Here is a 12,971-nt window from a genome sequence, read left to right on the forward strand (position 1 = left end):
TTTTTCTCTGCTTAAAAGGAAATCAATGAAGTTCCCTCTCCTGGCACAAAGAGCTTCTGTCACCTCTCAGATACAGTGATGGACAATGACCAGCAACACGTTGGCAACGCCACCTGCTCCAGACTGGAAGGATTCATTAGCATAGAAATTGAGTGCCACAATGACCTTGACAAACTCTAGAAATGTTATCCTCATTCTGTTCTGAGGCTGCCGGTTGTGTTCGAGGAGTTGACACAGTTTTGTTATCACTCTTTGGTGGAATGTAGTTGCGAACACACTGCCCCTGGTTGAGGTGTAGGTAGGAAAAGTGCTCTCTGAGAACCCTAGGTAGGTCTGGCTCCTGCTGAGACCCTCCTTCACCTCCTTCGGAGAACAGCTTCTCCTCTTTACTGCTCCTGTGCCATGTCCTTGTGATGCTGCAGCTCAAGGTGAACTGCAACTAGAGGCCCGATGATTGGAGGCAAGTGGTGAACTCAGAGGGACTTCTAAACCATACCACTCCTTCCAAAGCATCACTCCTTTCTGACTGAAAGAACTTCTAGCAACTCCTCCAGCAAAACAGTAATTCCACAAATTCTGCAGCAACAAGTAGACAGTCAAAAGCACCACAGATGCAAGCTGAATGATGATGCCTTTAAATAGCGCTGTTGGTCATTGGTTAACAGTTTTATTCACACCTATGAAGGAGCTCTCTGTATCTTACACATGGAAAAAAAAAGTCACATTCAACAGAGCCTTATTGAGGATCCTTCTGAAATACATGAAAGCTGCAATAGTAAAAGGTTTTACGTATTATAATAAAACATCAAATTCTGGACTGGTGATCATTAGTGGAAATAAAGAGATGAAAGAAACAGAAAGGAAATTAACTACTTTTTATTTTGGTTAGTGTTCATTGTTATTGGAATTCCACATAAAACGTTTGATGATAGATTGCAATTTCTGAACATAAGTTATTTAAAATTTACCATAATAACTTTAATCATTGTATTTTATCCCAGGACTCAGGGGCAAAATAGGACGTGGAGGAGATGTGGGCTTTAAAGGAGATAAAGGACCAATTGGTAAAGCAGGACTCAGAGGACAGAATGGCCTTAAAGGAAAAACAGGACCACCAGGAACTCCTGGGCCTAGAGGAAACAAAGGACAGAAAGGTGACCCTGGGACATCAGGTGTTTGTAAATGTGGTAGTTTAGTGCTCAAATCTGCCTTTTCTGTTGGCATAACTACCAGTTACCCTACAGAGAAAACACCCATTATATTCAATAAAATCCTTTTCAATGAGGGTGGTCATTACATCTCTTCCTCTGGAAAGTTTATCTGTGCCATTCCAGGGATTTATTACTTTTCATATGACATTACGCTGGCTAATAAACATGTTGCACTTGCACTGGTGCACAATGGCGAGTATCGTATAAAAACCTTTGATGCCAATACAGGAAATCATGATGTATCTTCGGGATCTACAGTCATGTACCTGAAGCCAGAAGATGAAGTGTGGCTGGAGATCTTTGATTATGAACAAAATGGTCTGTTTTCTGATCCAAATTGGACTGACAGTTTATTTTCTGGGTTTTTACTTTATCCTGATGCTGATTACCTGGATGCATTGGCAGAAGATGAACTATAGTATGATGAGGTCCAAATATTTCCGTTTTACTTCAAAATCTTTTATAAAGATTTTATATAAGCTTTTGTGGTAATTTGCCTTGTAGAAATTACGTGAATCGGTTCTCATTCTCACTGATGACTCCACCTTGCAATTAGTTCAGAATTTGACCATCTGATAATGCCTACTCCTGAACTCTTTTTAATCTGCTTTAATTAGGAGTGATGTATCTGAGAGCAACTTTGATGACATTTCACATATCTAGCACAACTGTATAGGATATATGAGCTGCATTCCAGTTTTGAACAGCTTAGACCTCTTCAAAGGCATTGTGAACACTCCTGATGTGTTGGTTCCAATTCAGAACCCAACTCTTCTATCACTAGTGGAAATCACATTTTACACATTTTGACTGATTCAAATGAAAAATTATATATTTTTGAAGAAAGATGACTTCACCCTAATAATACATGTGGAAAAGCTGAAAGGTTATTGTATCACTGTGAACGTTTGGTTGCATCTAATTTAGCAAACCTGTTGATGACTGAAATTGTAAATATGCCACTTCTAAAAATATAAAGTTATATCATCAGCTTGTCTTCTCTCAACAGATTCATACCGTGAATTCTCTTCATTACTTGTAATTTTGTAATGGATTTGCATAGTTTCTGGAACTCCTCAACTGTGTCAATTTTTATTCATATATGGTTGCATAACTAAATGTTTTATAAAAGCAAGACCATGGAAAAGTTAGCAACTGGGCTTTCTGTCTTATGTGACTACCATATTTACTGGACTATAAGATGCATCAAGACCATAAGATGTATCAGGATTTTAAAAAGAAAATCTGGGGAAAAAAATGTCAATGCATACAGGTATTTAATAATAACATATTCATCATGGAGCAAAAACAACAATGTAGCATGAAGTTTAACTACCAGTATTAACATTTAATCTAACGGGTTGTGGGGGAAAGGTTCAGGTGAAGGGAGATTTAAAAATCCAAAGACAAAAGTTGAGACACAGAGAGATTTAGGTAAAGGCAATCAGAGTGGGACAGGAAGGGGCAGAGAATTTAACAGTAATAGGGGACCAGTGAATAAGGTCCATGTGGTGAATAGTAATCAGAAAATAAAATTAAAGGTTCTTTATCTGAATGTGTGAAGCATCCTCAATAAGATAGATGAACTAGTGACACAAAAATGTTTAGATCTAATCACTGTTACAGACATATGGTTACAAGGTGGCCAAATAAATATTCCAAGGTACACATCATTTCAAAAACACAGTTAGAACAGAAAAGGAGGAGGAGTAACCTTGATGGTGAAGGATGGCATAAGAACTTTAGTGAGAAAGGATCTTGGCTCAGAAAATCAGGAAGTCGAATCAGCATGGGTGGTGTGGGAAAATATATATATATATATATGTCTATACCATCCTGGCTACTTTATAAAATTATTATTTTTAAAATGGATGAAGGCTTTACACTGACTAAAGCCTGACTAGCTACACTCACACAAAAGGAATTTCTAGCCTTCAGAAAACAGAAGGATCTTATTATCTCCAAAGAGACGCTAATGCTCCCTGTGACTGCAGAAATCAAATTCCAAAAAATGCACAAAGACCCTTTACATTTCTAAGGCCGAGCTCTGGCCAATGGAGACAATATGCCTGCAAGGACAAACTGCTGAAACTTATTAATGGATGCAACATTAACCATCTTAAGAATCCAGACCAGGAATATACATCTTTTGTCCAAACCAAGGGGAAGAAGTAGGATTATCTCACATGGCCCTCCCAACCTTCTAGAGTCTGTAATATTGCCTTGTGGAGCTGAACCCAATGAGCCTGTCATCTTCCATCAACAAAGCAGCAGTAGAAACAGCGCTCTTTCCAGTTTAAATTGCCTGGCCCTCATCTACACTTCTGTACCAGTACCTATGGCAACACTGATTCATCTCACTGTGCTTCTCCCATCATCAGTGCTACTGGAAAAGTGGATCACCCTGCATCAATTTCAACCTGCTAACCTCTTGGGGGAATACACCATTGGACTTTTGATTCTGGACTCTGGACTCACGTGAAACAATTCTTATTTTGTCTGTGGTCTTTTCCCTGTGCATCTTTCTTTCCCTTATCCTTTTATTGTGTGAATGTACTGGGGGGCTGCGTTGTGAACCCACTTCCCAGGTTTTTGAGTGTGTGTAAAAATAAACTAAGAGGAAAGAGGTTAAGAGGATAACTCGGTGGCTGGAACAAATTTTAAAGTACAAGTAACTTATGACAGCAAACTCATTTTTCCTAACACTGAGAAAATAGCAAAGCTTGATGCCCAGATGTTTGTTCAGCAAGGGGATTTAACAGGTGAAATTTTGGCAATCCTTAGCACAGAGCAATTGAAGGCTGTAGCTAGGGAGGTACAGTCAAAATTGCCCAGTAAAATCAAAAGAAATGAACTGCTCCAGTTGTTGGTAGAATATTTGGATCTCATGTTACCAGCAGAACAGTTAAGTGAAGCGCTCACACATGACTCTGATGCCCTGCCCCTCGGCAATTTAGAGCTGGAAAAGCTTAAATTGCAGTTAGCATTTCAGAAGACAGAAAGAGAGAAAGAGAGGGATGCTCAGGAAAGAGAGTGAGAAAGAGAAAGAACAAAAGAGCAGGAAAAGGAAAGAGAATTCCAACTCTGAAAATTGGAAATAGAGCTAGCATCTCAAGGGGAGTGAGAGACCAGACAATTGGAAGCAGCAAGGGAAAATCTCCCTCTACCCAGTAGTGACATATCCCCCTAACCCGGAACTACTCTCTGAGGCTCTCAAGTATGCAAGACTCATTTCCAAATTCAAAGAGAGTGATGTGGAGTCAGTTTTTACCACCTTTGAGAAAATAGCAGGACACCTAAAATGGCCCTCAGAGATCTGGACATTTTCAATTCAAAGGCAGCTGTCCAGGAAAGCCCAAGAGGTCTACTCCATGCGGCCTTCTGATGTCTCTGAATTATGGGCAGATTAAGGCAGCCATCCTCAGTGCCTAGAAGGTATTCCTGGAGGCATATCGCCAACAATTCCAGAATGCTCATAAGAAGCCCACACAAACCTACTTCGAGTTTGAACAGCTGAAGAAAATAGTATTGACGATGGCTAAGAATCCCATGCACCCATGAGGGGCTACGTGAGCTAGTATTGTTGGAGGAGTTCAAAAATTGCCTACCCTCAAACCTGCGAATGAACTTAGAGGAGCACAGAATCCTCACAGCTAGGGACGCAACCATCAGAGCAGACAGCGATGTTCTCACCTAGGGGCCTGGAAACTCAGGCTGACCCTTTCCAAACCCTACCCATGAGCATTAGAAAGATAAGCAGGATGGCCTAGATAGGAAAAACCCCCCACCCAGAATACACAAAAGAGGGCGCAAGAAGCCCCTTACAGCCAGAAAGGAGAATTCCCGGAGGCTGGTGTGTTCTCATAGCAACAAAATAGGCCATCCCAAACCCAAATGCAGGAGATTGCGAGGCAAGCCAATTGGCCTAGTCAGGATTCACATGAGTAGTCCCCCAAAGAATGCCTCAATAGGTAGTGCAACAGAGCAGACAGAGCCTCTCGGAGAGCATGGCACTATGTGTGTCTGAGCTGGAAAAACTCCCAGAGCTTGCGAAGTTTTGTCCTTTCAGGAACATTGTCCCCCTACCCGTCTCACAATGTGAGCAAGTCCGTGGTACTGTTCAGGGACACAGGGGCCTCTCAGTGCTTAATGTTGGAGGGAAACCTAAACCTACCTCACTCCCGCTGGGTCCTGTAAGAGCTTTTACAAGTATATAAAAAGGAGGAGAGCAGCTAAAGTAAATGCTGGTCACTTAGAGGCAGTGACAGGATAAATTATAATAGGGAATGATGAAAAATAGGCAATTAGGAAATACTTAACATCGTTTTCTCAGTATAAGGCACAAATTACATAACAGAAATAGAGGGTAATGTTGGAACTAATAAGAATGCGGAAATTAGGGTCATTAATATCAGCAGAAAAAAAGCACTGGAGAAACTTAAGGGACTAAAATCCAACAAATCCCCAGGACATGACGGCCTATATCTTAGGGTTATAAAAGAGATAGCTGCAGGGATACTGAATGCACTGGTTATGATTTTCCAAAATTCCAGAGATTCTAAACTGTCCCAGCAGATTTGAAGCTAGCGGATGCCTCACTGCTATTCTTGAAAAGAGGAAGAAAGAAAACAGTGAACTACAGGCCAGTTTGCCTGATATCTGTCATCAAGAAAGTGCTGGAATCTATCATAAAGAAACTCTTAACATGCACTTAGAAAATCATTGTATGACCAAATAAAGTCAGCATGATTTTGTGAGAGGCAAATTGCGTTCAATTAATTTATTCAGGTGTTTTGAAAATGTAACTACTAGGGTAGATAAAGGGGAATCAGTGGATGTTGTATACTTGGATTTCCAGAAGGTGTCACATAAAATGTTAATACACAAGATAAGGCTCATGGAGTTGGGGGTAATATATTAGCATGATAGATGATTGGTTAATAGACAGGAAGCAAAGAGTTGGGATTAACAAAGCTTTTCAAGTTGGCAACTAGAGGAATGCAGCAAGGATCGGTGCTGGGGCCTCAGCTATTTACAATCTATATTAATGACATGGACGAAGAGATTGAGAGTAATCTATCTAAGTTTGCTGATGATACAAAGCTAGGTGAGAATGCAAGATTTGAGGAGGAGACAAAGAGGCTTCAAAGAGATATGGGCAGGTTAAGTGAGTGGGCAACAAGATGGCAAATGAAATATAATGTGGGGAAGTGTAAGGTTATTCACTTTGGTAGTAAGAATAGAAAAGTAAAATATTTTTTAAAAGATGTGAAACTTGTAAATGTGGATGTTCAGAGGAACTTGGGTGCATTCTTACAAGGAACACAAAAAATTAGCATGTAGGTACAGCAAGCAATTGGGAAGGCAAATAACATGTTAATCTTTAATGCAAGGGGATTGAAATACATCCATGGGATTCTGTGAACCATCAGCAGCAGCAGAATTGTATTCAACTACAATATGTAACCTCATGCCATTGTATATTCCTCACTCTACTATTACCATCAAGCCAGAGCACCAACCCTGGTTCACTCTGGAGTGCAGAAGAGCATGCAAAAACCAGCACTAGGCACACCTAAAAATGAAGTGACAATCTGGTGAAGCTACCACACAGGACTACTTGCATTCCAAACAGCAGAAACAGCATGCGATAGACAGAGCTAAATGATTCTACAGTCAATGAATCGGATCAAAGTCTGAAGTCCTGCCATATCCAGTTGTGAATGGTAGTGGACAATTAAAGAATTAACTATAGAAGAAGGTTCCACAAAGATCCTAATCTTCAATGATAGAGGACCCAGCACATGAGCGCAGAAGGGAAGGCTGAAACATTTGCAATCATCATCAGCCAGAAGTTTTGAACGTATGATCCATCTCAACCTCCTCCTGAGATTCCCTTTATCACAGATGCCAGTACTTGGCCAATTTGTTTCATTCCAATTGATATCAAGAAATAGCTGAATGCACTGAATACAGCAAAGGCTGTGAGTCCTGATAACATCCTGGCTGCAGAACTGAAGACGTGTGCTCCAGAATTAGGTGCATCCCTAACCAAGATGTTCCAGTATAACTACAACACTGACATCTATTCAACAATGTGGAAAATTGTCCAGTTTTGTCCTGACCACAAAAAAACAAGATCAAACCAATCCCCTCCAATATTGCACCATCAATTGACTCTCAATCATTATCAAAATGATGGAAAATATTGTTGACAGTGCTATCTAGCAGCACTTACTCTGAATTAATCTGCTTACTGATGCTCAGTTCAGGTTTCACCAGAACCACTTGGCTCCAGACCTCAATATGGCTTTGGCCTAAACATGGGCAAAAGAGTTGAATTTCAGAGGTGAGGGGAGAGTGAGTGCCCCTGACATCAAGCAGCTTTGAACTGAGTGTGGCATAAAGAGCTCTAGTAAAATTGAAGTCAATGTGAATCGGGGGAAAACTCTCCATTGGTTGGAGTCATAACTAGCAGAAAGGCAGATAGTTCTGGTTGTTGGAGGCCAAACATCTCAGCCCCAGGATGCCGTTGCAAGGAGTTCCTCAGTGTAGCATGCTAGGCCCAACCATCTTCAGCTTAATCAATGACCTTCCCTCTATCATAAGGTCAGAAGTGAGGATGTTTGCTGATGATTGCACAATGTTCAGTACTATTCACAACTCCTGGGACACTGAAGCAGTCTGTGCCTGCATGCAGTAAGACCTGGACAACATTCAAGCTTGGGCAAATAACATTCATGCCACACAAGTGCCAGGCAATTACTGTCTCCAACAAGGGGTGTCAGGGGCACTCACTTCCCCTCATCTCTGAAATTCAGCTCTTTTGCCCATGTTTGGGCCAAAGCCATAATGAGGTCTGGAGCCAGACAAGATCAGGTCAGAGCCTGAAAATTCTGTGGTGATTAGCTCACTTCCTGACTCCCCAAAGCCTATCCACCACCTAAGGCATAAGGCAGGAGTTTTATGGAACACTCATCATTACCTGGATGAGTGCAATTCCAACAAAACTCAATAAGTTCAACATCATCCAGAAAAAAGCCGTCCGGTTTATTGACACCCCATCTACCACTTTAAACATTCACTCCTGCACCATCTGCACACAGTGGCAGCAGTGTGCACCATATACAAGGTGCACTGCAGCAACTCACCAACTCATCATCAGCCAGGAGTTTTGACAGCACCTTCCAAATCAATTTAGAATAATAATGGCAGCAGATGCATGGGAACACCACGACATGCAAGTTCCTGTCCAAGTCACACATCATCCTGACTATTAGAGATATATTGATATTCATTCACTGTCGCTGGGTCAAAACCATGGAACTTACTCTCCAAGAGCATCTCCGACGTACCAACGCCACATTAACTGCTGTGGTTCAATCAGCACTTTCTCAAGGGCAGTTAGGGATGGGCACCAGTAATACAACCCATGAAAAGAAACTTAAAGACAAATGACTTGAAGGATCAGTTAGAACTGTGACAAAATGGCAGATTCAACAATCCAGGACTTACAGTACAACAACAACTATTTACATTTATATGGTAGCTTAATGGAATAAAACATTTCAGGGCATTTCACAGGAGCATTGTAAAACACAATATGACACTGAGTCACATAAGGAGATATTAGGTCACATGACCAAAGGGCCGGTCACAAAGATAGGTTTTAAGGGTTGTCTTAAAGGAGGAAAGTAAGTTAGAGAGGTGGAGGGGTGTTGGGGGGGAATTCCAGCGTTTAGGTCTGAGGCAACTGAAGGCATGGGCAGCAATGGTGGCATGATTAAAACTGGGGTTGCTCAAGAAGCCAGAATTAGACAAGTGCAGATATCTCGGAGGGCCGTAGGCCTGAAGGAGATTACAGAGATGGGGAAGGGCAAGGCATTGGAAGGATTTGTAAACAATGACGTAAATTTTAAAATCAAAGTGTTGCTTGACCAGAATCCAATATAGGCCAGCGAGCAGAGGGGTGATAGGTGACAGTGAGTGAGGACCCTGCACAGGCCAGGCACACTTATCATCTGGCCTGGCAGGCATCCTGCTTACACTTCCTCCATCTCTATTCATGCAGGACAAGCTGGCACTCAACAAGAGAGAGAGGTTGGAGACCGATGGTGGAATGCCCGAAACCAAGGTCTTTACGGACTTTGAAAACAGAGCCATCCAGCTGGCCATCGAGGCTGGTCCTCTGCTGACAGTGAGGTCAGTGGTGATGTACCAAGTGAGGGTCCGGTAGTGCAAAATCCAACAGACAACCATGCTGTGAGTGACATGTCCTGTTTCACAAGCCACTGCCGTGCACTAATTATGTCCCCTTGCTTCCGCAGGCACATCTGCCAAACAGCCGATAGAGTCTATGAGCCAGGGCATCCAATCAAGCCCTGAAGAAATCTTTGAAGAGGAATCTGGAGGCACCCTCCCTGAAGTCCCATCACAGCGCTCACCTACACTCTCCACCAGCGCAGAGACACACACCTCAGTAGGACCTAGCTTTAGGACAGCTTTGGAATCACAATCTGGTGAGTACATTGCACTGTCTTATCCACAGCAGGTGGAGGCAGGGACCTCCCTGGCATCCGGTACTCGGAGGACTGCTGGAAGCTAGAAGTTTGCAGAGTCCGAGTCAGATGACGAGCCTCTGGACTTGGTCATGTCAGAGTTGCTGGTGCTGCAAAGGCAAGCTCGGGAACATCAGGAAGGGATGGCCGCTGCACTCCTCAGATCGCGAGGCATGATGGAGGAGCCTGTCCTCTTTCACTCTGAGGTGATAGCACTGGCATGCCAACGGACTGAGGTCAACACTGGTAGGATGGCAGCTGTCATGAAGACCTTGGTCCTCGCATTTGCTCTTGCCCTGCTGCACAGGCTCAACTCCATCACTGATGCCATAGTTGGCCTCCAACAGTGTGTATGTGAGACGGGTGCTGGGCAGCTTGATTTTACTGCAGCTACTCCTGCTCCTCAAGACGTTGGCCAGGGACCCTCAGGCACCCATAGGGAGGAGGATCAGCAGGTGCACACTCTGGGCACATCCATCTAGGTGACTCTTAAGTGTGTCTGGCCCAGCCAAATACCAACTTCCTGTGACAACTGTAGTTCCAGCTCCACAGGCCGAGGAGCGTGCCTATGCCACACAGCAGGACCCCAAAAGCAGGCCAGGACCCTCAAAGTCTCGGGTCTCCACAGGACGCCTGCCAAGGTCATCACAAACAGGCCATCGAAGTCAGCAGGCTGCCTCCACCTCTTCTGTGGATGTCCGGGGATCACCAAGATGTAGCGGCAGAGTTAGGAAAGTTAAGGAGAATTAGTTGCACAGCCTGGGCACGGGTGTTAATCACTTGTACATACTATTCACTATTGTCAATAAACTCCCAAGAATGTCTCTCTGCCTATAGCTCCTTGTTCTGATGAGCAGTGTTCCTGTCACTCAGACGTGAAACCTTTCTGCACAAGATAAAGGCAGGTGTCTCAGTCCCGGGCCTCTTCCTTGTGCTTTGTCAGCCTTGAGACCACAATGATGGTCCAGCCTTATACTCCACAGAAACATATTGATGCCTGCACCTCGGCGGTGATGGTCATTGCTGCCAGAATGTAGCAGGCAGGCAGGCACCACAGCGATCTCCCAATCCCTCGGTGTGCTCTCAGCACCTTTAAGATGGAGCTGGCCCCCATCTGCGATCTGAAGGGCTGAGGTGCTGAAGATGGATACAGCATCAGGTGCGTCTTAAGTTTCATGTCTGCGTCTCTGAGATGGCCCTGATCATGGAGCGCAAGTGAGCTGCCCTTGGCCAGACAGGAGTCAAACATTCTCAGAAGCTATGTGAAGATCTATGGTGCAAGCTCACTGCATGTTGTCATCATCTTCCTGCGATCGAGCGACTATTAGGGTCTCCACTGGGTCTCCTTGACAGGAGCATTCTCACTAAGGCTATTGGTGCTGCCATAAGCCAAACTGGAGCCAAACATTCATAGATGCAATTTGAGGATCTATGGGTCACCTCGCTGCATGTCGTCATCATCCTCCACAATTCTAGCCGCTATGAGGGCCTCCAGAGAGCGCCTGCCTCATCTACCCAGAGCGAGGACCTCATCCCCATCATCATCGCCTCCCAGGACCTCCTCACCCTCAACCCTAGCAGCATCCTCCTCATTGGAAGAGACCTCTAGCTCCTCCATCTCCTCCTCAGCCAGTTCCTCCCCCCGTTGCAGCACCAGGTTGTGAAGGGTGTAGTAGGCGATGATGATGACCTTCTGCAGACTGTATTGCAGGGTTCCACCAGACCGGTCCAGGCACCGGAATCTCATCTTCAGCATCCCGATGGTCTGCTCCACCAAGTTGCGAGCTGCAGATGAGCCTCATGATACCATCGCTCTGTTGCAGTCTGAGGCTGCCACACGGGTGTCATCAGCCATGGCCTCTGTGGATAGCCCTTGTCCCCGAGGAGCCATACCTGCAGCCTCTGTGGACCCTGGAAGACTCCAGGAATCTGTGATTGGCTCCGCATCGCAATTTCATGCTGATGGGCCAATGAATCAGGATGTAGGCGTTGTGCACACTATCTGAAAACCTTGCATACACCTGCAGGATGCGTTTCTGGTGGTCACATACCAGCTGCTGTCAGGAAGATATAATATTTTTCATAATGTTATTGGAATTTATGGTGAAGTAGAGTAATAGTGAGGTCTGTGTCTATGTTTGTGTATGTGTTTGTGTGGCTTAACTGAATTAAAGGCAGCTGGTCTGAAGACTTTGATGTAACAGAAGATAAGCTAGGTTTGAAATGTTAAGTAGGTAAACATAGGTATAGAGGGAACATTTGCATTTTAAATAAACTAGGCTAGCTTGAATTCAGAGAAGGGGTAAAATTTTTCACCTAGCCAGGAGAAGTCGAGAAACAGTGGCCAGGATTTTCCAGTCATCGGGTGGACTTGGCGGGAGCAGGCGGGGATGGTCGGGAAGCTGACCGCCACTCGTGATTGGCTCCGCATCGCAATTTCATGCTGATGGGCCAATTAAGGCCCGCCCTGGGTGGATCGCGAGTGGTAGTCCTGAGCGCTACCTGTGGGGGCGGGGGGAGGAGGGAGAGCCGGGCCTCGCACGCAGTTCGCGCTTATGCGCGGAAAAGTGCTTCAATCTCCTTGGGGCTCGGAGCTGCCTCAGGGAAATTGAAGCGCTTTTTAAGAAATAGTTAAGGACATTAAAAATTTAATGAAATTACCTGGAAAAACTCAGCAGGTCTGGCAGCATCGGCGGAGAAGAAAAGAGTTGACGTTTCGAGTCCTCATGACCCTTCGACAGAACTTGCGTTCGAGTCCAAGAAAGAGTTGAAATATAAGCTGGTTTAAGGTGTGTGTGTGGGGGCGGAGAGATAGAGAGACAAAGAGGTGGAGGGGGGGTGGGGGTGTGTGGTTGTAGGGACAAACAAGCAGTGATAGAAGCAGATCATCAAAAGATGTCAACGACAATAGTACAATAGAACACATAGGTGTTAAAATTAAAGTTGGTGATATTATCTAAATGAATGTGCTAATTAAGAATGGATGGTAGGGCACTCAAGGTATAGCTCTAGTGGGTTTTTTTTATATATAATGGAAATAGGTGGGAAAAGGAAAATCTTTATAATTTATTGGAAAAAAAAGGGAAGGGGGAAACAGAAAGGGGGTGGGGATGGGGTAGGGAGCTTACGACTTAAAGTTGTTGAATTCAATATTCAGTCCAGAAGGCTGTAAAGTCCCTAGTCGGAAGATGAGGTGTTGTTC

The 12,971-nt window shown here is 44.1% G+C and overlaps 1 protein-coding gene across 3 annotated transcripts in view; it reads left to right on the forward strand.

Annotated features, from left to right (window-relative positions):
• The window catches only part of LOC121282837 (complement C1q tumor necrosis factor-related protein 7-like), a 67,151-nt gene extending 64,789 nt beyond the window's left edge, over positions 1-2,362 (forward strand). For all 3 annotated transcript variants that reach the window (XM_041196660.1, XM_041196653.1, XM_041196668.1), the window contains one exon: positions 1,002-2,362. In XM_041196660.1, coding sequence (XP_041052594.1) covers positions 1,002-1,630 — 629 coding nt within the window. In that variant the 3' untranslated portion in view covers positions 1,631-2,362. The remainder of the gene's footprint in view (positions 1-1,001) is intronic.
• The last annotated feature ends 10,609 nt before the right edge of the window (positions 2,363-12,971 follow it).

The sequence above is a fragment of the Carcharodon carcharias genome, chromosome 1 (assembly GCF_017639515.1).
Source record: "Carcharodon carcharias isolate sCarCar2 chromosome 1, sCarCar2.pri, whole genome shotgun sequence".
In the NCBI taxonomy this organism is placed as follows: Eukaryota; Metazoa; Chordata; class Chondrichthyes; order Lamniformes; family Lamnidae; genus Carcharodon; species Carcharodon carcharias.